General features: G+C 38.8%; 1 protein-coding gene across 2 annotated transcripts; it reads left to right on the top strand.

Annotated features, from left to right (window-relative positions):
- The first annotated feature begins 621 nt into the window (after positions 1–621).
- LOC142628038 (histidine kinase CRE1-like) lies at positions 622–10,855 on the top strand. 2 transcript variants are annotated; one of them, XM_075801978.1, is made up of 12 exons: positions 622–692; positions 1,445–1,862; positions 2,150–2,386; positions 2,504–2,673; positions 5,536–5,754; positions 5,849–6,035; positions 6,129–6,180; positions 6,284–6,513; positions 6,822–6,920; positions 7,165–8,057; positions 8,442–8,945; positions 10,163–10,855. In XM_075801978.1, exons 2-12 carry the CDS (start codon positions 1,518–1,520, stop codon positions 10,422–10,424), a joined length of 3,198 nt encoding a protein of 1,065 aa, XP_075658093.1. In that variant the 5' UTR covers positions 622–692; positions 1,445–1,517; the 3' UTR covers positions 10,425–10,855. The 2 variants fall into 2 exon arrangements, with proteins under 2 accessions (XP_075658093.1, XP_075658092.1); XM_075801977.1 differs by having other exon boundaries at positions 648–1,862.
- Positions 10,856–21,402: the final 10,547 nt, after the last annotated feature.

Below are 21,402 nucleotides of genomic sequence, written 5' to 3'. Positions count from 1 at the left end.
GATAATTTTCTCTCTCTAACTTAAATTTGGTTAAAAAAGAAGAAGAAAGAAGAACCCAGTAGTGGGACAAAATGTGGGGTTTTACTTTACGCTGTTACATAAGGAAAACAACATGTGTACAATTCTATTAACTGACCAAACAAAATTACATAATGGGTTTTGTTATTATTACCCATTTTGAAGCTTTTATTGATTTCTTCATATTAAAATAGATAAAGGACTTTTGGGGTCAGCCAGACCCAATTTTAGCTTCAAACCTATCAAAGATGTTCAATATGGCTATAGTTGTTCAATTTGGAAAAAAATTCAGCTATCAGTGTCAATGGGTTTAGCTCAGGAAATGCAAAAGAAGAGAGAGAGAGGAGACAGGGCGTGGTGTAAAAAACATTATTATAAAGAAGAGGCCAGAGAGACACAGAGGGAGGACTTTAGATATATAGAGAGAGAGAGAGAGAGAGAGAGAGAGAGGAGACAAGAGCGTATCTTGGAAAATCCTAAAAATTCGATTCAGTGTTATATATTTTTTTCCTCTGTTTACTTTAAAAAGCATAGGACAAACAGTTAAAGAACTCCCTCACATGAAAATAAAATCAAAGTATTATTATACAAAAACAAAAACGCTTTTCCCATTGTGTTCATTCATTGTACCTCTCTCTCTCTCTCTCTCCTCCTAGCTTAAGCTAGTTCTACAGGTAAACATTGTTTCATACAGGAACAACTACCACACCTCTGTCTCTTTTTAGAGTTGTTACTCTCTCTCTCTCTCTCTCATTCTGCTTCTGGGCTGTGTTTTTGCTTCGCTGTTTCTTGTGTGTGTGTCTGTGTTTTTATTTAAGGTTGGTCAATCTGTGGCATTTGGTTGATTATAATATAAGGAATAAAAGCAGTGAACGTGCTCTTCTTTTGTCTGGTTGTTTCTAACCAAAACTTCACGCTTTTGATTGCAGTTGGAGAAGAAAACATTGTTTGAGATTGCACTCTGTACTTTTCTATTCTTTTTTTTAATCTTTCAAAGGCCTAAGACAGAGAGGAACAGACCCTTTTGACACACAGTGTGAGAGAGAGGTTGTTCTTTGGAAAATGAGCCTTTTTTAATTTTTAAGTTTTTCCATCTTTTGAGAACCATGCTTGTCTCTCAGAATTGAGTATTCCTCTTTTCAAATTCTGGGCCTTTCTTATGCCTCTTCTCTTTCTAATCTCTACCGTATAAATTTTGCTTGGTTTTTTGGTTGTGGCCTTGTGGGTGTACTTATACTCTTTATGGAGCTTTGAATCACGCAAAATAATGCTGTAATGAAAAAATTACTTGCAGTTTACCCGTAGTACCTTTTTTTTTTTTTTTTTCCTATATCAGAAAAAGGTGTGTCTGTAAAAATTGCCAGTACTTTATCAAAAGTTGGTTTATGTATGCGTATGCATGACTTGGAGGGTTTTTCTAGCTTAGATATGAAGTGGGTCTTAGAGAAACAAGAAGAAGAAGAAAAAGCAAAAGAGTCGTCAGAGAGATATTTGTGGTGATGGGTTTGAAGACACAGCAGAGTCAGTCTCAACAGCACCACTCTGTGGCTGTGAGGTTAAACGAGCAAATGGGGAGCAAAAGAGGGTTCATTCAAGCCATCAGGGACTGGCTCCTAACGTTGCTTCTGATTTGGATCATGGTGATGGTTTTCTTGAGCATGATAGTGTACAATCGCATAGATGCTGATAACAGAGTAAGGAGGAAGGATTTACTGGTAAGCATGTGTGATCAGAGAGCTAGGATGTTACAAGATCAGTTTAATGTTAGTGTTAATCATGTGCACGCCCTTGCCATCCTTGTTTCCACTTTCCATTACTACAAGAACCCTTCAGCAATTGATCAGGTTTGTGCTTGAATTTTAATCTAAACTTGTTAAGGTTATGTATTTGTTGCCAGTTTGTTGAGGAAATTTTTGGGATTTTTTTTTTGACATTTCCTGGTGTCACTGAGTCATTGTTGATATATAAATCAAAATATTAGTTAAATCTTAGTCAACTAAGTGTAGAAGAATAGTGGAGTTACTATTTCATTTTCTGAGGAGACCAAGACAAGAAAATAAATGGAATTTTGATTCACTCTGATTACAATCAAATGTAGTTGATTTTGTATGGTTAATTGCAAAAAATGCAGGAAACATTTGCGGAGTACACAGCTAGAACCGCTTTTGAGCGGCCATTACTGAGTGGTGTGGCCTATGCACAGAGAGTGATGGATTCAGACAGGGAAAATTTTGAGAGACAACATGGTTGGACAATAAAGACAATGGAGGAGAAGAAGCCTTCCCCGGTGCGAGATGAATACGCACCTGTGATATTCTCTCAGGAAAGCCTTTCTTACCTTCAATCACTTGACATGATGTCAGGAGAGGTATACTTCAGAAATCGTGACTTTCACTTTGCTTATCTTGTTTGGATTTCATGATGTCAAGTAATATGTAAACTTGGTGCTTCATATGGCCTGCAATTTTTCCTTTGGATGATGTAGGAAGACCGAGAAAACATTTTGAGGGCGAGGGCTACTGGTAAAGCTGTTTTGACTAGCCCCTTCAGGCTTCTAGGATCTCATCATCTTGGTGTTGTGCTTACATTCCCTGTTTACAAATCCAAGCTCTCTGTGAGTGCAACAGTGGAAGAACGCATTGAATCAACTGCAGGGTCAGTCCTCTGAGCTTGCCTTCCTGATTGGAATACTAAGTTAATTATTAATGGTTGGTTTAATGTTTTTCAGTGTCTGTATATGACAGTTCATGAACAGATTGAATTTAGCTTAAATATAGACAATAGACTAGAAGACTGATCTAAATTGGTTTTGGGAATGATAGGAACAAGAATTTGCCGTTCTATTATTGCTGGAGCTTTAGTGACACATTTATTAACTTTGAAGTTTATCCTTTTTCTCCATATGCTTTGTGGATATGAAATCACTTGAATGGTGGCAGTAACTTGACAAGATTTCATATCAGAGATATAACATTAGCTGCTGTTGGAAGACTTTCATTATTATTTTTTCAGTTTTCACTTTTCAAGAGTAGGGTGTTATTTTCTTGTTTGTGGTTGTTTTATAGGTATTTTAGTCAAAATTAAGTCTATATGTGGTAATATTAACTATATTTAATTTAGGAAATTCCCTTGTAGAGTAGGTATGCCATTTATGAAGCCTTTAAAATGCTTGCCAAATTGTAAAATTAAAGTTCAAGTCACTTATCAATAAAATTTTAGTCAGCTTGTTTTCTCTCATCTAGCCTTATGAATCAGAGTGTTGTTAGGGTCTAGTAATGCAATAGCCCTTTTTGTCATAATCATGCTGTGAGAGTTGATATCAGAGCCTTAGATTTACTTGCTAGGTCTAGTAGCCAAATGATGAAGCTGACAAGAACTGCTATGTTGACAACGATTAAGGGGTGTATGCCATCTAGACTACAATTAAAGTTCAAAAGGTGGTGTTATGGACTTATGAATACCTATAAATAATAACTTCAAGTTGTATCGGAGATCTCGCTTGTGATAAGTGTAAATGTAACTGTAAATGAATACCTATAAATAATAAAATTCTTTTTTTAGATGGAATTGTGCATAACGAAGATTGCACAGATTGGTGGAGTATTTTAGAAGACTATTTTTATTACTAGGAGATCTGTGAAGAGGAAAAGGTAAGAATTGTATCAAATAAGCTCGACAGTAATTTGGTTGAATGTTGGGATGATTTAGAAGAGTATAAAGTAAGTCAAGTTAATGATGAAGTATATTCCTTTTTTGATAAAGAGTGAAATAAACATTGGCCCATTTCTTTTTCTTTTACACCTATGATTATTATTATATATTGAGTTATTCATGTTATGATTATGACTTGTGAATTCATATAAATAAAATGATGATGGTAGTGAAATTTTACATTATCCAACCACCAAGTCAAGATTATTGCCTATGAAACTGTTTCAGTAAGTTTCATATTCAAGCTCCAAGAGAAAAAATTCATTTGGAGTTTGACAATTTGAGGCCAAATTTCGAAGAAAATATTGATGATGCTGAACAAGATCAAGTCTTACCATTGCAAGTTGAAAATTACTACATCAAAGAGTAAAAGATAAGGTTGTTGAGAAAATTCATGAACAACTTGATATAGTAAAGAATCATGAGAATATTATGGAAGATCTCATTACAATCAAAATAAAAATCAAAGGTGAGCCTATTACCCATGTGACCATGTGCTCAAGTATCCGGTTGATTTTGTTAACAATTGTGCATCAACTGGCTTTATTGGAGTTGAGATTTTCAAGCTGGTTATCAACTGTTGCTTGATTTATATCATAAAGCAATTAGGCATTGAAGATTGAACTGAAGAATTTTTGTTTTGTGTTATTTGTAGAGAATAAACCTAAGAAGAGTTTGAAGATCACAAAATGTTGAAAATATCTTTCTTATGGAGTGGAAGATTTCAATTTGAATTTGGAGTTGAGGATGAGTTTGTAACTTATCTGTGTAATTTTCTGAATTTTCGTGAATAGGGTACTATCTCCTTGTTTGTGAGTGTTTTTAGAAGTATTTTAGCCAAAGTTGAGGCTTATACCATAGGACATTAATTATAATTAATTATCTTTTCCCTGCAGAATAGGTATTTTGAGCCTTGGATTGATCCCAAGCTATAAAACAAAAATTTTGAGCCTTGGATTGATCCCAAGCTATAAAACAAAAATTCAAGTAAATCATCAATAAATTTCAGTTAGATTACTTTCTGTCAACTGGTGTTCCAGATTTTTAGCATTGTGGATTCAAGATGGTTTAGAGTCTAGTTGTACAATAACCCTTTCTCTGCTATCATTATGTGCCGATATATTACATTACGATTCTTATATTTCAGTTGGTTTTTGCTTTTGCTTTTCCTGTTTTCTCCTATATTTATGAGTTTATCCAAGTTTACCTTGTTAGCACCTACTGCCAACTACAATCATCCCCGCTGACGAAACTGTCTCCACTGCTGTTTCTACCCCAACCACAATTGCTGTTTTTAACTTTTAGCTTTTAAATACAGCTTTTTAAAATTTCACTTTTTTAGAGTAAAAGTGTACTTAAGCGCACTTTCAACAAAAAAAAATTAGCAAAAAACTAAATAAGCTGATGCCAAAAGCACACTTAGAGCCTGTTCGGCATCAGCTTTAGCTTTTAGTTTTTAGTTTATATGTAGAATTTTTTAAAACCTTCCTTTTTCCCACCTTTTTTCACTTTTCAAATTTTTTCAAGGTTCAAGTATACTTTAGCACACTTTTAGCAAAAAGCTAAATAAGCTGTTCCTAAACGGACACTTTAAAGTGTTGTAAAGTCAGGATATTAGTCGAGCGTGTTTTTATCCTGGTTAATTTCTTTTGCAGTTTGTTTCCCTTAAAAGTATGTTCTGATGGTCTTATATTGGACAAGAGCTTAGACTTGTTGGCTTTCAGTTTTTCAACTTAATTTTGGACATGTTAATGTGGAAGTTTTGGCTAGATGCCTTTTTGTTAATGAAATTTTGATACAAAGCAGATATGTTGGTGGAGCCTTTGATGTTGAGTCCCTTGTGGAGAATTTACTTGGGCAACTTGCTGCAAATCAGGCGATATTAGTGAATGTGTATGATATCACCAATTCCTCTAATCCCCTAGCCATGTACGGTCACCAATGTCAAGATGTTGACATGTCTCATTTCCATGAGAGCAAGCTTGATTTTGGAGATCCTTTCAGGAAGCATCAAATGATATGTAGGTAAGTGCACCCAGTCATTGATCATTATTTTAGAAGGTAGATGAAGAGTTCCAGGATTTTTGACTCATATATGCTCATTTTGGATGTTGAGCAGATATCATGAGAAGGCACCCATGTCTTGGGCAGCACTAACCACTGCATTCTTTACGTTTGTGATTGGTTTACTGGTGGGTTATATCTTATATACTGCAGCAAGTCACATTGCTAAAGTTGAGGATGATTTCCACGAAATGCAAGAACTGAAAGTTCGTGCAGAAGCCGCTGACGTTGCAAAATCTCAGGTACCGTTCCCAACATTTTTGTAAAGCAGACTTCAACTCAGTTTACAAGCTTCAACCTTTTAATATGAGCAATTCTTGTGATCTTGTTGCCAGTTTCTAGCTACTGTTTCTCACGAAATCAGAACACCCATGAATGGCATCCTCGGTATGTTCCAAGTCTTTTTATTTATTTTTCTCATATGATGGTGTCATGTTTTATTTACTTGAACACTTTGTATTGAATGATGAATTGTTATTATATTTTGCAGGGATGCTCGCTCTGCTTCTAGATACAGAGTTAAGTTCAACGCAGAGAGATTATGCCCAAACTGCTCAAGCCTGTGGGAAGGCACTGATAGCATTAATTAATGAGGTGCTTGATCGGGCAAAAATTGAAGCTCGCAAGTTAGAGCTGGAAGCGGTCCCATTTGACCTCAGATCCATACTAGATGATGTTCTCTCTTTATTTTCTGAGAAGTCTAGAAACAAGGGCATTGAGGTAAGTCTACTAGCAAGTTTGAGTATTAATTATCTTTTTGGTGGCTGGTAGGTTGGTCAACCTTCTGTGAGGGAAAAAAATTCCCTCATTTTGCTTAATTTTTTTTTGCATTATTACATTTCACTCCTGTAGTTTTTGAATATGAAGTTCCATTTGTTTTGTTGTTCTCGTGTCTAAACTGACTCTCTCTCTCTCTCTCTCTCTCTTACCTCGGTGGGGGTTTTGATACCAATGAATGGTGCTCATGATGCTTCTTCACATTTGACAATTCTTTCGTCTTGGATATGTAACCAATTGGGGAAGTGAAGCTGGCAGCGTTTGTTTCTGATAAAGTTCCTGAAATTGTTATGGGGGATCCGGGGAGGTTCAGACAAATTATTACAAATCTTGTGGGAAACTCTGTTAAAGTATGTGGATCATTCAAGCTTTAATATACTATTATGACTAGTTGATTACTCATATTGTGAATTTTACTTTGATTTATGATCTACTGTACTGGTGGTTTTATGGTTTCTGCCAGACCCAAATAAAACTTCAGTGTAAACTTTGCATTATTTGATTTTTTTCCACTACTGAATTCCTTGCCCCCCCCCCCCCCCCCCCCCTCTTTTGCAAATCTACTTGATATTAATTATATTGAGCATGTGGCAGTTCACTGAACGAGGACATATATTTGTTGAAGTCCATCTAGCTGAACAAGAAAAAGCCACTGTAAATGCAAAAGCTGATACTTGTTTGAACGGAGGATCAGGTGGAGGTGTATTTAAAGCTGAAAATTGTTTGAATGGCGGATCGGATGGAGGTGTATTTAAAGCTGAAACTTGTTTGAATGGAGGATCAGGTGGAGGTGTATTTAAAACTGAAACTTGTTTGAATGGAGGATCAGATGGAGGTGTATTTAAAGCTGAATGTTTGAATGGAGGATCAGATGGAGGTGTATTTTTATGTTGTGGACATCAGTTTAAAACCTTAAGTGGTTGTGAAGTTGCTGATGAGCGGAACAGTTGGGATACCTTTAAGCATCTGATTGCTGATGAAGAATTTCGTTCTGATGCTTCGCATAATATGTTGAATACTAATGAAGCATCTGAAGATGTCACTTTGATGGTATCTGTAGAGGATACAGGGATTGGTATTCCCTTATCTGCTCAGGATCGAGTTTTCATGCCCTTTATGCAGGCAGATAGCTCAACCTCTAGAAATTATGGAGGAACTGGTATAGGCTTGAGCATTAGTAAGTGTCTGGTTGAGCTTATGGGTGGTCAGATAAGTTTCATAAGCCGACCTCAGGTTGGCAGCACATTTTCATTTACTGCCATTTTTGGGAGGTGTAAGAAAAATGCATACAATGATAAGAAAAAGGCGAATTCTGAAGATTTGCCTTCTGGTTTTAGAGGATTGAAAGCAATAGTAGTTGATGAGAAAGCAGTTAGAGCTGCTGTAACCAAATACCATTTAAATAGACTTGGTATCCTGGTCAAAGTCGCTGGTAGCATCAAGATTGCCATTGCTATGTGTGGAAAAAAAGGTTCTCTGACATCTCGGTAAGTTTTTTTTTTTTTTTTTTTTCCTTCTTCCTTGTTTTGAATGTAAAATGCATCTCAGTCTTTAGGCAAAGCCACGTCAATGATATCTCAGGTTTACATTCATGGACTAAGAAAACTAGATTTTAGTAAAAGGATTTACTAAATTTCTGAGAGTGCATTTCAATAAATAATTTGATTGGACAGCTTAGCAGCCAAAAAAATAAAAAATGATTGAATCAAGGAATACTCAATTGTGTTCATATAACAACTGTTGAAATTGTGTGACAAATCTGTGAAAATTTTTGCGTAAAACCACACCCCTTAAATTAGAATTTTGTGACAAATCTGTTGAAATTATAAGATTCAGTTTGTTGAGTAAAGCTACATTATTTACTATGACAGAAACTTCCAGCCAGATTTAGTTCTAGTTGAAAAGGATATATGGGTCTCTGGTGAGGAAGGTGGTCTAAATTTTCAGCTATTGGACTGGAAACAGAATGGGCATGTGTTTAGTTTGCCTAAGATGATTCTTCTTGCAACGAATGTCAGTAATGCTGAATTTGATAAAGCAAAGGCGGCAGGATTTTCAGAAACTGTCATCATGAAACCTTTGAGGGCAAGTATGGTTGCTGCATGTCTTCAGCAGGTGCTAGGGATAGGGAAGAAGAGGCAACAGGGGAAAGACATGCCTAATGGAACTCCTTACCTGCAGAGCCTACTTAGTGGCAAGAAAATTTTAGTGGTTGATGACAATATGGTTAACCGCAGAGTTGCTGCAGGTGCGCTAAAGAAGTTTGGAGCTGATGTAGACTGTGCTGAGAGTGGCAAAGCTGCACTGGCGTTGCTTCAACTACCACATAATTTTGATGCCTGCTTCATGGATATTCAGATGCCAGAAATGGATGGGTATGTGTTGACATTCTCGAATGCAATCTATATATTTAGCTATTTATTGTTGACTTGGTCTTCTTTGATCCATTTAGGTAAATATATGTTCTATCCCAAAACTTTTAAAAGTAAAAAAATAAAATAAAATAATTGAAAGCATTGTGATGAGCATTTCAACTGTCTTGAATTAAACTGTTGCTACATATCCTAACTTTATAATTTGTATGGTAGTTGTTTTATTAGCTTCAATTTGACTGATAATGATATTTTGAAGAAAAATACTGATCTTCTGTTGAAGAGAAAGATAGAACAGAGAATGTAAGATCAGGATTGAAGGGGGTATTGTTTATGGAGGAAGCTAGTTGTTGGCAAGAATCACAGGATTTGTGGTTAATTGAGAGACAGAAATGCATGTATTTTTCGCCATTTGGAGACAAATATGCTTACTGAATCATAGCTTTAGTTGGTTCAATGTGTAACCAAATTTCTGCATGATAATGATATTTAAAACTTCTTTCTGAAAAACTGTCTATAATTTTTAGCACCAAACTCATTATTTACAACCCAAGCTTGATCATAAGACTTAAAAAATGCTAGTGAGCTATTAACACAGTTCAAGAAATTTCTCAACGAATATGTTAATTAACCAAAGTCTTAATTATTCTGTTCAGGCTGTGTGATGCTTATTCTTAGTTGGCTTTAACAACTCAAGTTGTATTAAGTTGTAGCATTTTTTTCTATTATTTAATTAGTCTCTTACTAGATTAAGTGATTAAATTCACAATTTTCTTATAGTTTAAGCTTTTGATAGAATCATTAATTTGTCATGGTAATAGAGCAGGAGGTCCTGGGTTCTAACCCTGTCTCCACCTTACCTGCCATTTTAAAAGGCAATTTAGGGCTCACAAGTGAAGGGAGAGTGTTAGATTAAATAATTAAATTCACAATATACTAATAGTTTGTGAGAATTGGTAATTTGTCATCTCCAAATAAACATTTTGAGCTATTTGGTATTAAGTCCCTTTCTAGATGATATCTGTTCATTCAAGGACTTGAAATGTTTTGGTTGCCTAAAATTAAAAGTTCCTATATCTTTATCTTATGCATAAATAAAATATTTTGGGCATTGGAATGAAGGAAAATGTGGAACCATTTAAAGGATATTAGTCTTCTTGAAGTACAATTCATTGGTACACTGACCTCAACAAAGCTGTATCTATGTCCTATAATTGCAGGTTTGAGGCAACCCGTCGGATACGCCTAATGGAGAGCAAAGCAAATGAGCAAATGAATGGTGGAGACACAGATGAAGGAGCTAATCGAAAGAGAGGGTGGCATGTGCCAATATTAGCCATGACAGCCGACGTGATTCATGCCACATATGAGGAGTGCTTGAAATGTGGGATGGATGGATATGTCTCGAAGCCCTTTGAGGAAGAGAATCTTTACCAGGCAGTTGCCAAGTTCTTCAAATCCAAACCCATGTCAGCCTCATAACAAGATCTTCCACTCATGTAAACCGGGCCACAACACTTGAAGGGCTGAAAAGTACCAGCAATTTTAATACTGCTGGTGTACTTCTCCCTCAGATGAAAGGCAACAGTTGGCGTCCTTGAATTTGAAGATTCTTATCCAACATTGTTTACAGGTTCAGCCAATCAATTCTAACCAACTTCAGTTTAACATGATTAGAATTCGAGTACATACTGCTATAAAATTCTCCATCCCCAGTTGTATGTATAGAGCCTTAGACGGGGAAGGAGCCCAATTGTGTAAATCATATATATATATATTTTTGTATGCTTTACCTGGAACTTCCTTTTGAGAAAGGGTCTCAATATTTTGATTCGTATAAATTGTCTGTTGTACAAGACTTTGGTCGATGAACATTTTGTATGCTGAAAATGAAATTTTTTCTTATTATTGAACCTAGATCTTGATATATATATATATATATATCATTGAAAGTGAAAGAACAACTCTCTCGCCATGAAACGCTCTCTATCTCGCGAGGAACAAGAACTTGCACGCAGTAAGAAGAAAGAAAGTAAAGGATGTTAGCCATGCTGGCTTCTATGAAGGCAAAAGCTCGGGTTCATCATCTCCAAGTCATGCTGGGGGGTTTGGGAGCAAAATGTCTCTTTTTAAGGATAAGCTCATGGGTGAAACACCAGGTGCTTACGCCCAGGCTTTTAGTTTTGATGATATCATGGATGATGGCGATGAGTCGGATGAGGAAGTAGAAACACTCTGGCAAGGTATTGTCATCGTGAAGTTTGATAAGGACTTCAAGTAGATGATTTGTAGACCATGGGCGAGAGCATTGATTGTCAAGGTGTATGGCAGAGTTGTTGGTTTAAATTTCCTTCAAGCCCAACTTGTCTCTGTGGAAGCCAGTAGGGCGGTTGGATTGTGTAGATTTAGGGCATGGGTTTTTCCTTACGAGGCTGTCCTTGAAAAGATTTTGAGAATGTCATGGAAAAAGGTCATGGTTCATTGGAGACCACTTTCTCTCACTCAGACCATGGGAGCCAAATTTCAAGCCTACTTCGGCCAACGTTTCCTCCATTGCAATTAGGATTAGGCTAAACAAACTACCTATTGAATACTATAATGCGGAGGCGCTGCAGCATATTGGTAAGGCCATGGGTAATGTCCTAAGAGTGGACACGTTCACTGCTTTTGAAACAAGAGGAAGATTTGCAAGATTGTGTGTTCAAATCGGTGTGGAGAAGCCATTGATCACCACTATTATGATAGGGAAGCTTGAGCAATCAGTTACGTATGAAGGCATGCATAGATTGTGCTTTGGATGTGGCAGAGTGGGGCATAGACAAGAGAACTGTCTGTACGTTATTCGGCAGGAGCAGCTGTGTAAGGCGGCGATGAAGGATGGCTCAAGTGACATGGGAGTAAGCTCACACGATGTGTGTGCTGCTGACAACCCAAGGACTGAGGTGGGGACCAGTAGCTTGGTGCATGACTTTGAGCAAGAGGTAGTGCATGAAGGGTGTTGACGTTGGGGCCGTGAACAGCTGGAAAACCGCCGAGCCTTCGTTCGACCACCCGCTGTGGGGATGCTCCTGCGTGCACGGGGCCCGTTGGAGGCCCCACTCGATAACTGTGTGGTTTGCGTAGTGCTTTGAGTGCTCTCTCTTTTGGTGGAGGAAGGTATTTGTCTACCTTTGGAGGTACAGTAGGAATCTTGGCTAAATTTTAAGGGAATTACCAGAGGTAAGCGAAGTTGCTACCAATCATTGGGTTTTTCTAAGGTGTGATTGGTCACTTGTTTTTAGTTGATTTTATTACTAATCACATGTTAAGAAAACTGTCTTTTTTCCTAATTTAATGTGGATGGTAAAAAATCTTGATTCTTGAGTTCGGAAGTTTGGTTACACATGGGGAAGATGTTAGGCACCCGACAACGCCTGTCCAAAGACAAACCTTTGTTTTGATAAAACCTTAATTTTTAGATATTGGCAGTAAAAACGTAATTTTGACATTGGCTTTCGGGGCTTTGCATACATGAGGGGGTTTTGAGGTTTGGCTTTTAAATGAGTGTGGTCCTAATCTATGCTTTCCTAAGGCGTTAGGGTAAATACCAGATTCCCACGGCGAAAGTCCGGCGACATGTCACCTTGCTTTCGCAGCGGAAATTAGACATCACTTTGTCATAGGTGACATAGATTGTGACAATCACACGAGGAAGGGGCGAGCAAGTATATATATATATATATATATACATACATCATGCACAATGCTAGCACACTAAGCAGGAAAGTAAATGCCTACATCCCTAGAGCATGGCCCAAAATATAGAGCATGAAAGTAAACAGGGGTCGCCATACCCTAGAGATGAGGACAAATGGTACATGACATGATATACTTAATACAACCCGTCTAAGAAAGAAAGGAGGAAGGAAGGAAAAGGGTTTAAAAGAGTATATAACCAAATGGGAGAGGCTAGACCCCTAAATTTACTAAACATTGCCGCTTAGCTTATATTTACATGCTTGCATCCTCGCCCTTTTTGCTTGCGCCTGGGAGACCATGCCCTAGCCCTATGCGTCTTTGCTCCATGTGTGTACATGCAAAGACAAAGATAAGAAACCAGCAGACAAGCAATGGAAGGAAAAAGATGCAAAGAACATGTGAAAGAGGCATAAAACAGATAAGCATGATAGACATGGCTAGCATAGCATATGGCAGGAGACATGAAGAGCCACAAGATAAACAAACAAACAAGAAAGCAAGAAGGAAAATAGGCAAGCAAGCAAACAAGAAAGAAGACAAAAAGCAAAAAGGCAAACAAAATGTGGTGTCCATGGGGGACAAATGTAGGTTTGGATCGGATGTCCATAACTTCATTGTGTTGAAGTATGGACGACACACTAGCAAGCAAGACTCATGCATGATATGCAAGCAAGCGTGTAAAGATGCATAGAAAGCCAACGGTTGGCAAAAACAAGCATGGCAAGCCTAATATCGCACAGAGCAGAAAGGGAAAAGGTATGCGCGGAGCAACTGGCATCACGTAGATGCGTCCCAAGCAATTACATCCAAACAAGATCAAGCCCACGGAGGGCGCGAAGCATGGCAAAACCTAGAACTAGAGAGGCTAACATAGAGCATAAATCATAGAAGCAAGTAAGCATAGACATGCAAATAGGATGATCTAAACCCTTTGATGTGGGCCTTGGTGTATGGACGATGACAAATACCATAGGGTCTAGATCGAGTCCTAACCATTAGGCCAAAACATAAGAGAATGCGAAAAAAGGAACAAAAGGGCTACAATAGCACATGGCATGACAAACAAGGTTTAGGCCTAAGCACATAAACATGACGTGAAGCACGCAAGCACATAGATGATGGCATAAAGCTTGTAGAGAACATCGATCTAAGCATGTCAGCACACTGATCTACACGTATAAGCATGGAACCATGTAAGCATGTGGATAACATCTAAGCATGTAGATATAAACATAAAGGCATGGGAGAATGCAAACCCAAGCATACAAGCATGTGACCGACATGGACGTAGGCATAGGAGCATAGAACATGCATACAAACATGTAGATCTAAGAAGGCATAGCCGGAGACATAATATCAAGCATGTGAGCATGTAGACCCAAGCATCAGTACATGGGAAAGAAAAGATCTAAGCATCTAAAGCGTGGCATAAATCATAAAACATGTAAAAGAGGCAACTGATACATGAACAAACATGGAAGCATATGGAAATAAGCTAAAAAGCATGCTAAAAGCAAGATAAAGCAAGAATTATGTTATTAAGGCAAAAAAGCAAGATAAATGCTAGAAAAAGATTTAGAAAGTTAGGGGTGTGGATAGTAGCTAAAAAGCTACATCCACACCCCTAAACCCTAAATCCAAAGTGTAGAACCAGGGAAAAGAAGATTGGGTATAAGGACAATACCTTGTATTTTTGGGGAAGAGAAGAATCAAGAGGCTTTGATTTGTTTTGTGTGTAAAAATGTGTTTGGAAGAGGGGGGAAACGTGTAGAAAACGTCCAGGCAGCGGAGAGCAGGACTCGGGAAAGTCTCTTTTTTTGTTTTTGTTTGGAGGTGCCTGGGGCCTTTTATAGCCTTGATACGCTTTACGAGGTGCACACCTTGTAGGACCGCCACTTATGAAGCTCCTCAAATGGGGTTGATCTTGACACCCCTGAAAAGATCTTGACTTCCAGTATCTAAAAAGGTATGGAACTCAAAAATCCAAAGATCAGATCAAAAGTTATGGCTTCGGGAAGTTAGTGGTGCATCGATCGGTGCGTTAACCAGTTTTTGTGATATCTCGACCGTTTTAACTCCGATTTTGACCCATGAGTAGTAGTTGGAATGAGAATTTTATAATCTTCGCAATGGCGTTGGGTTCAACCTGTTCTGATGGCCGGATCAAAATTAGGGTTTTTGGGGCCCACTTGGAGTCAACTCTGGGTCAAACTTGGTCAAAGTTGCCAAAAATCTCCGAAAAGCTCGGGTTTGATGTAAAACTATGAAAAATGATATTTTGAGGGGATTTTGACCTTGTTTAAGTTTCGGCCAACCTAGGGTTGACTAGGGGCGTTTTGGTCATTTTGGCTAAAAGAGGCATTTTGAGTGCTCCAGTGTTTGAACGGGTTGTGCCATGTCATTCTAGATGTTCTCGTGGCCCCATGGAGAGAAGACAATTTTTTTGGATTTTTCGGGGTTTGACACACAAATCGAGGGCAGACAAAATACGGTATCAGCAAAAGGTCGTATGGTCCGTGGGTAGCAGTGGCTCGAAGGAAGAATGGGACAAAGCTTCAAAGGTCGTATGGTCACTGCTTTTATTATCTTTCATTTGATTTAAAAAAAATCGGGCTTGTTAACTTTTGAAACAAGGGTGAATGTCCCAATATTGTCATACATGTATCAAAATACGGTATCAACAAAAGGTCGTATGGTCTGTGTTGACTTGCGGATTTCGTTCTTAATTTTGGGTAAGCTTCAGTTTCATTTTTGACTAAGTAATTGTTTGTTTGCGGATTTGGGTGGTCTTCATTTTTGATTTAGGTTGTGTTGTTTTGGCTGATTAATTGTTTGTGGATTTGGGTCTTTGATCAATTGTAATCTGTTGATGAAAACCTGGAAACAACCTTTTGTATTATCATCCCAATTTACTGTTATCTTCCCTCGTCGTAAAAGTGATATCGCTAAATTTAAACATTTGATTGATGATAAGATTTTAAAAGAGAACGTGGATTTGTCAAAATTTACATTTAATAAAAAAATATTAAATAGAGTTATAGCCTTAGTTTAAAACTAAAATTGTTGTCAAACTTTGTGCAAAGTTTAATATTGTCATATATATATATATATCATTCTTGACAAATGTATGACAATATTGGGACATTCACCCTTGTTTCAAAAGTTAACAAGCCCGATTTTTTTAAATCAAATGAAAGATAATAAAAGAAATGTAACTGTCATAAGATGGATACTGTGGGGTGCTTAACTTCTTTTTTACACATAATTAAACTCCTCGAATCTAGCTCTTAGTTTGAAGATCTGATTATATTAAATAAAAATAAATCAATTAGACTGGCTACCAATTATAGTTCAAAATCCCAACGGTTTATGGCTTACTCAAAATTTCAAATTAAAATCTCTAATGTACACAAGGAGTGTGTAAAGAACACCTTCAAGCACACACATCATATTCACGTTGATAGGTGAATAGGGTCAAACAATAGAAGTAAAAATTTGAAATTTCTCTCTCCCACAGGAGACTAAAGTTCAATGTCAACACCTACCATGATAAGCATTTAATGTAATATGATAGGACCTCCCCCTATAATCATTGGGAAGGTGCCCTCAGCCAATGCCCCTTAGAAATCATGGGAGGGGGGAGGATAATGTGATGTTGGGTTCACTTCATGCTTGCGTAGAACCCTACCAGCAACCATTGAGAACACACTATATAAGCCCATCTCAACTAGAGAAATAATGTGCATTCTATTACCTCCTTTTATCATTTTCCTTAAACTCATTCTATAGTTTTCTTTACTAGTTTAATCATTGAAGTGCCTTTGACGAACCCAATTTGTTGGTTTTCGACCTAATAAACAAGTCATTCTCATCCTGTTTGTTACATGTGTTTAAACACATGTTTTTAGTTTTTAAATAATATTATAGATATTTCCACACACTTTTGTACTCACACGTATTTTTAAAAAATACAAACAACATTACTAGAACAACGTTACCAAACAGTCTCTAAAATGTTCAACTTCCAACTTTATTCTCATTGGAATCTTTTTAATGGTTCTGTAGGGACATTGGGCCCAGTAATTTATAAAGGATGACCCAAAAAATCTCTTGGGCTAAATACCCAATCTGAGGATGTCAAATGAGCTAGGGGTACATGAATGTACCTCGTGAAGAAAAGGCTAGGGGAAGATGTGATAACGTGTGGACAAATTATGTCCGAGGAAAGTTTTGTCCTCGGATAGTAAAGCCGAGGTCATAGGAAGTGAGATTTAAATATCCTCAGAGCATGTTATAGAAATTCCTGTAGGTACGGGAAGACACGGTACACGTGGAGGACAATAGAGAGGGCGGTGTGATATCTAAGGTAAAGCTGCTACCACCGCCCATACATTAAAGACTCTGCGATTGATATACTGACTACATTAATGAAGAAATGGGACCTAAACATGAGGTTTGGAACTTGGTCCCTGATCCTAGAGGACTTCAGGGAAATTTGATGGGACAAGTATCTAAAACCAGCATTATGACCATGAGGTGGAAGATGAGAATGGACGAGGGAGGACGTATAAATAAGAGAAGAGACCTTCGGAAGAAGGGGGGCCTTTTCTTGGAGAAGAAAAAAGAGTAGTATAAACCATTGTAATCAACCTTAGGAAGCAAGATTATAAACTATCCTCAGATTGTGTCCGAGGAGGAGCTTTCATTCATATTATTTCATATAACTCCTTATTTGTGTTATTGGGCCCAAGGCCTTTTCTTCCTTTGTTGTTTAAACCACCTTCAAAATCTAAATATCAAGCCCACTCTTTACAAATTTATTGTAAAAAGGCCTTTCGAGCCTTTTCCCTTTGGATTGTGTATCGGGAGTTCGAATTGTGTCCTTACAATTGGCGCCGTCTGTGGGAATTTAGTCTTTGAAGAAGTTTAAAACATCATGGTGGGATCAGGACCACAACACCGTGCAGAGTCTGTGGGTTCTCAGCACGAGGATCACTCCTTGCATCCTGATCATGAGGAGAATCGGGAAGGTAGTGTGCATACTACGCACACTACCAAAAGTAGAAGTCATTCACAAGGGGGAAGCAGAGTTCTTCATGAGGAAAATACCAAGGCTATGCAAAAAGAAATTGACAGCTTAAAAAGGAAATTACGTCACGAAAGGCGAAGGCGAACTCCTTCTGTCTCCATTCCCTCTTCGGAGGGTTCCGAGGATGACAATTACAGGCAGAGGTCCAGAACTCCCCTAGATGAATCTTTCTCTTGCAAGGAGGACAACCTGCATGGGCGGCAAGGTAGGAACTATTCTTCTAGGGGCTTGGGAAATGATGCAATGGGCAGGGCGTTGCACCAAATCTCCAGGTCACCCTTCACACGCAAGTTGGAGGAAGGGAGGCTACCTCGGCGCTTCACACAACTGGCCTTCACTATTTACAATGGCCGAACGGATCCTATGGAGCATGTGAGCCATTTTAGTCAAAGGATGGCAGTACATTCCAAGAATGAGACTTTGATATGCAAGATTTTTCCCTCTAGCCTGGGGCCCGTGGCCATGAGATGGTTTGATGGCTTGAGGGCAGGCTCTATCAATTCTTTCAAGGAACTTACTAGAGCATTTGGCTCTCATTTCATCACATGCAGTAGAGTTCCTCGGCCTTTGGATTCATTATTATCCATAGCCATGAGGGAAGGGGAAACCCTGAGAACGTATTCGGACAGGTATTGGGAGATGTTCAATGAAATTAATGGGGACTTTGATGATGTGGCGATAAGGACCTTCAAGGTCGGCCTACCTACGGAGCATGACTTGAGGAAATCTTTAACAAAAAAGCCTGTCAGAAGCGTGCGTCGGCTCATGGATCGCATCGATGAGTACAAAAGGGTTGAAGAAGATTAGCAGCAAGGAAAGGGTAAGACGAATGTTATCCCTCAGGAGAGGAGGAATTTCAGGTCGGACAGATACAACAACAACAGGCCTGCAAGGGATTTTTCCAGACAAGCCGGTCCTACAGCCCCGCAGGTGGTTAACACCGTTTTCAAGGAACCGGTGCAGCAGTTGTTGGAGAAAATCAGGCATGAATCATACTTCAAGTGGCCCAATAAAATGGCAGGGGACCCTTTAAGACGCAACCAAAATCTCCATTGCCATTATCACGAGGAGAGGTGTCATACCACTGAGGATTGTCGAACTCTGTGGAATCATTTGGAGCAATTGGTTAAGGAGGGAAAGTTGAAGCAATTCCTGTATCAGCCTAATGGGCAAGGCAACCACTCAGGAGCGGCAAACCACGGTGGTTCTTTGTCGAGGCCTCCTCTAGGTACAATCAATGTTATTTTCGCAGCACCTGGAAGGACTGGCTCAACTCCTTCTAGGGTGATGTCTGTAGCTCGGACCCTGGCCGAGGAATCAAGGGATCAGCTGAAGAGGATTAAGGCGAATATCCTACCAGTTTTGGGTTTCTCGGAAGAGGACAAAATCGGGACTATCTAGCCACATGATGATGCCTTAGTTGTTACCTTAAGAATTGGGAATTATGATGTAAAGAGGGTGATGGTCAATCAAGGCAGTGGCGCGGATATCATGTACCCTGACCTGTTTAAAGGGCTAAATTTAAAACTTGAAGATCTTATGGCTTATGACTCTCCCTTGATAAGCTTCGAGGGAAAGGCTGTCATACCAAAGGGACAAATTAGGCTGCCTGTACAATCAGGCCCAGAGGTGGTAGACGTAGATTTCATTGTAGTGGACGCCTATTCTCCCTATACGGGTTATTGTGGCAAGACCTTGGTTGCATGCTTTGGGTGCCGTTTCCTCAACCTTGCATGTCAAAGTTAAGTTTCCTTCTGGAGATCAAGTGGTGGAACTGCTTGGGAGTCAATCTGTGGCTCGACAATGTGTCACGGCTGCAATTCTGCGTCAACCTGAATCGGAGTCCTCGGCCTCGGCTAGCGGAAAGTCGTAGCAATCAAAGCTTTTGGCCACTACCAAGGTAGATGAACCTGCATGTGAAGAATTGGAGAGGATTCTCATAGACGATGACCCTGAAAAATTCTTTCAGGTGGGGGTTTAATTGCCATAGGAAGAGAAGACAAAGCTGATTTTGTTTTTGAAGAAAAATATGGATGTATTTGCATGAAATGCTTACGAGGACCCTGGGGTCGATCCGAGTTTCATTTGTCATCATTTAAAAGTCAATCCAGCTATAGTACCAAGGAGGCAACCACCTCGGAGATCTTCCAAGGAGCATTCTGAAGCTGTAAAAGAAGAAGTGCTTAAACTCAAGAAGGCGGGTGCTATCAAAGAAGTTTTTTATCCTGAATGGTTAGCTCATACAGTGGTGGTGAAGAAGAAGAATGGGAAGTGGAGAGTTTGTGTGGATTTCACAGATTTAAACAAAGCTTGTCTAAAGGATTCTTTCCTAATGCCTCGAATTGATCAGTTGGTAGATGCTACTGTTGGGCATCCTCGGATGAGTTTTCTTGATGCTTTTCAGGTTACCACCAAATACCTTTAGCTGTAGAGGACCAAGAAAAGACTACATTTGTCACTCCTACAGGAAATTATCATTATAAGGTGATGCCCTTTGGTTTGAAAAATGCAGGGGCTACCTATCAAAGGATGATGACAAGGATGTTTGAGCCACGGCTGGGAAAAACTATCGAGGTATATGTAAATGACATGGTAGTAAAAAGTAAAGCAGTTTCTAGGCATTTGGAAGATCTGGACAATACATTTCAAACGTTGAGAGAGTACAAATTGCAACTCAATGCCTCTAAATGTTCTTTTGGTGTAGGGTCGGGCAAGTTCCTAAGTTATATGGTAACTCACCGGGGAATTGAGGTGAACCCTGCTCAGGTCAAAGCCATTAGCAACTTACACCCACCTCGAAATCCTAAAGAGGTTCAAAGATTAACAAGAATGACAGCTGCCCTCAATAGATTTATTTCTCAGTCCGCGGACAGATGCAGGCCTTTCTTTCAATTGCTGAATAAATGGAAAGGTTTTCAATGAACCAAGGAGTGTGCGGTCGCTTTTCAACAGCTTAAAGAATATCTTTCGCAACCACCCGTTATGTCTCGACTAGAAATTGATGAAGTTCTATTCGCCTATATTGCAGTAGCTAATCATGCAGTAAGTTTGGTTCTTATACGGGATGATGATAACGTACAGATGCCAGTTTATTACGTAAGCAAGTCTCTGCATGAGGCTGAGGTACATTATTTACCACTGGAGAAAGCAATCTTGGTGGTGGTGCATGCTACGCAAAGGCTTCCCCATTACTTCCAATCTCATATAGTTGTTGTCCTAACACAACTCCCTCTTAAGTCTATACTTCGAAGTGCAGATTATACGGGGAGAATTGCCAAATGGGGAACTATCTTAGGGGCTTTCGATATCAAGTATATGCCTCGCACCTCTATAAAGGGGCAAGTCATTGCGGATTTTGTGGCTGAGTTTGCTGAGCCCTCATTAGAAGAGTCTATTAAAGGATCAGGCATGGACAAAAAATCAGTAAACATGATTTCGTGCAAAGAGCCACCATTGTGGAAAGTGTATGTTGATGAGGCAGCAAACCAAAGAGGATCTGGGGTGGGATTAGTTTTGATATCCCCTGAGGGAATTACTTTTGAGAAATCTTTGAGATTGGGGTTCTCAGCCGCCAACAATGAAGTAGAATATGAAGCCGTCCTCGCTAGAATGAACATGGTTTATAAGATGGGA

This window comes from Castanea sativa, chromosome 3 (assembly GCF_040712315.1).
Source record: "Castanea sativa cultivar Marrone di Chiusa Pesio chromosome 3, ASM4071231v1".
Classification (NCBI taxonomy): domain Eukaryota; kingdom Viridiplantae; phylum Streptophyta; class Magnoliopsida; order Fagales; family Fagaceae; genus Castanea; species Castanea sativa.
The sequence above is the reverse complement of the archived record's forward strand: the minus strand, read 5'-3'. Positions and strand labels throughout refer to the sequence as shown.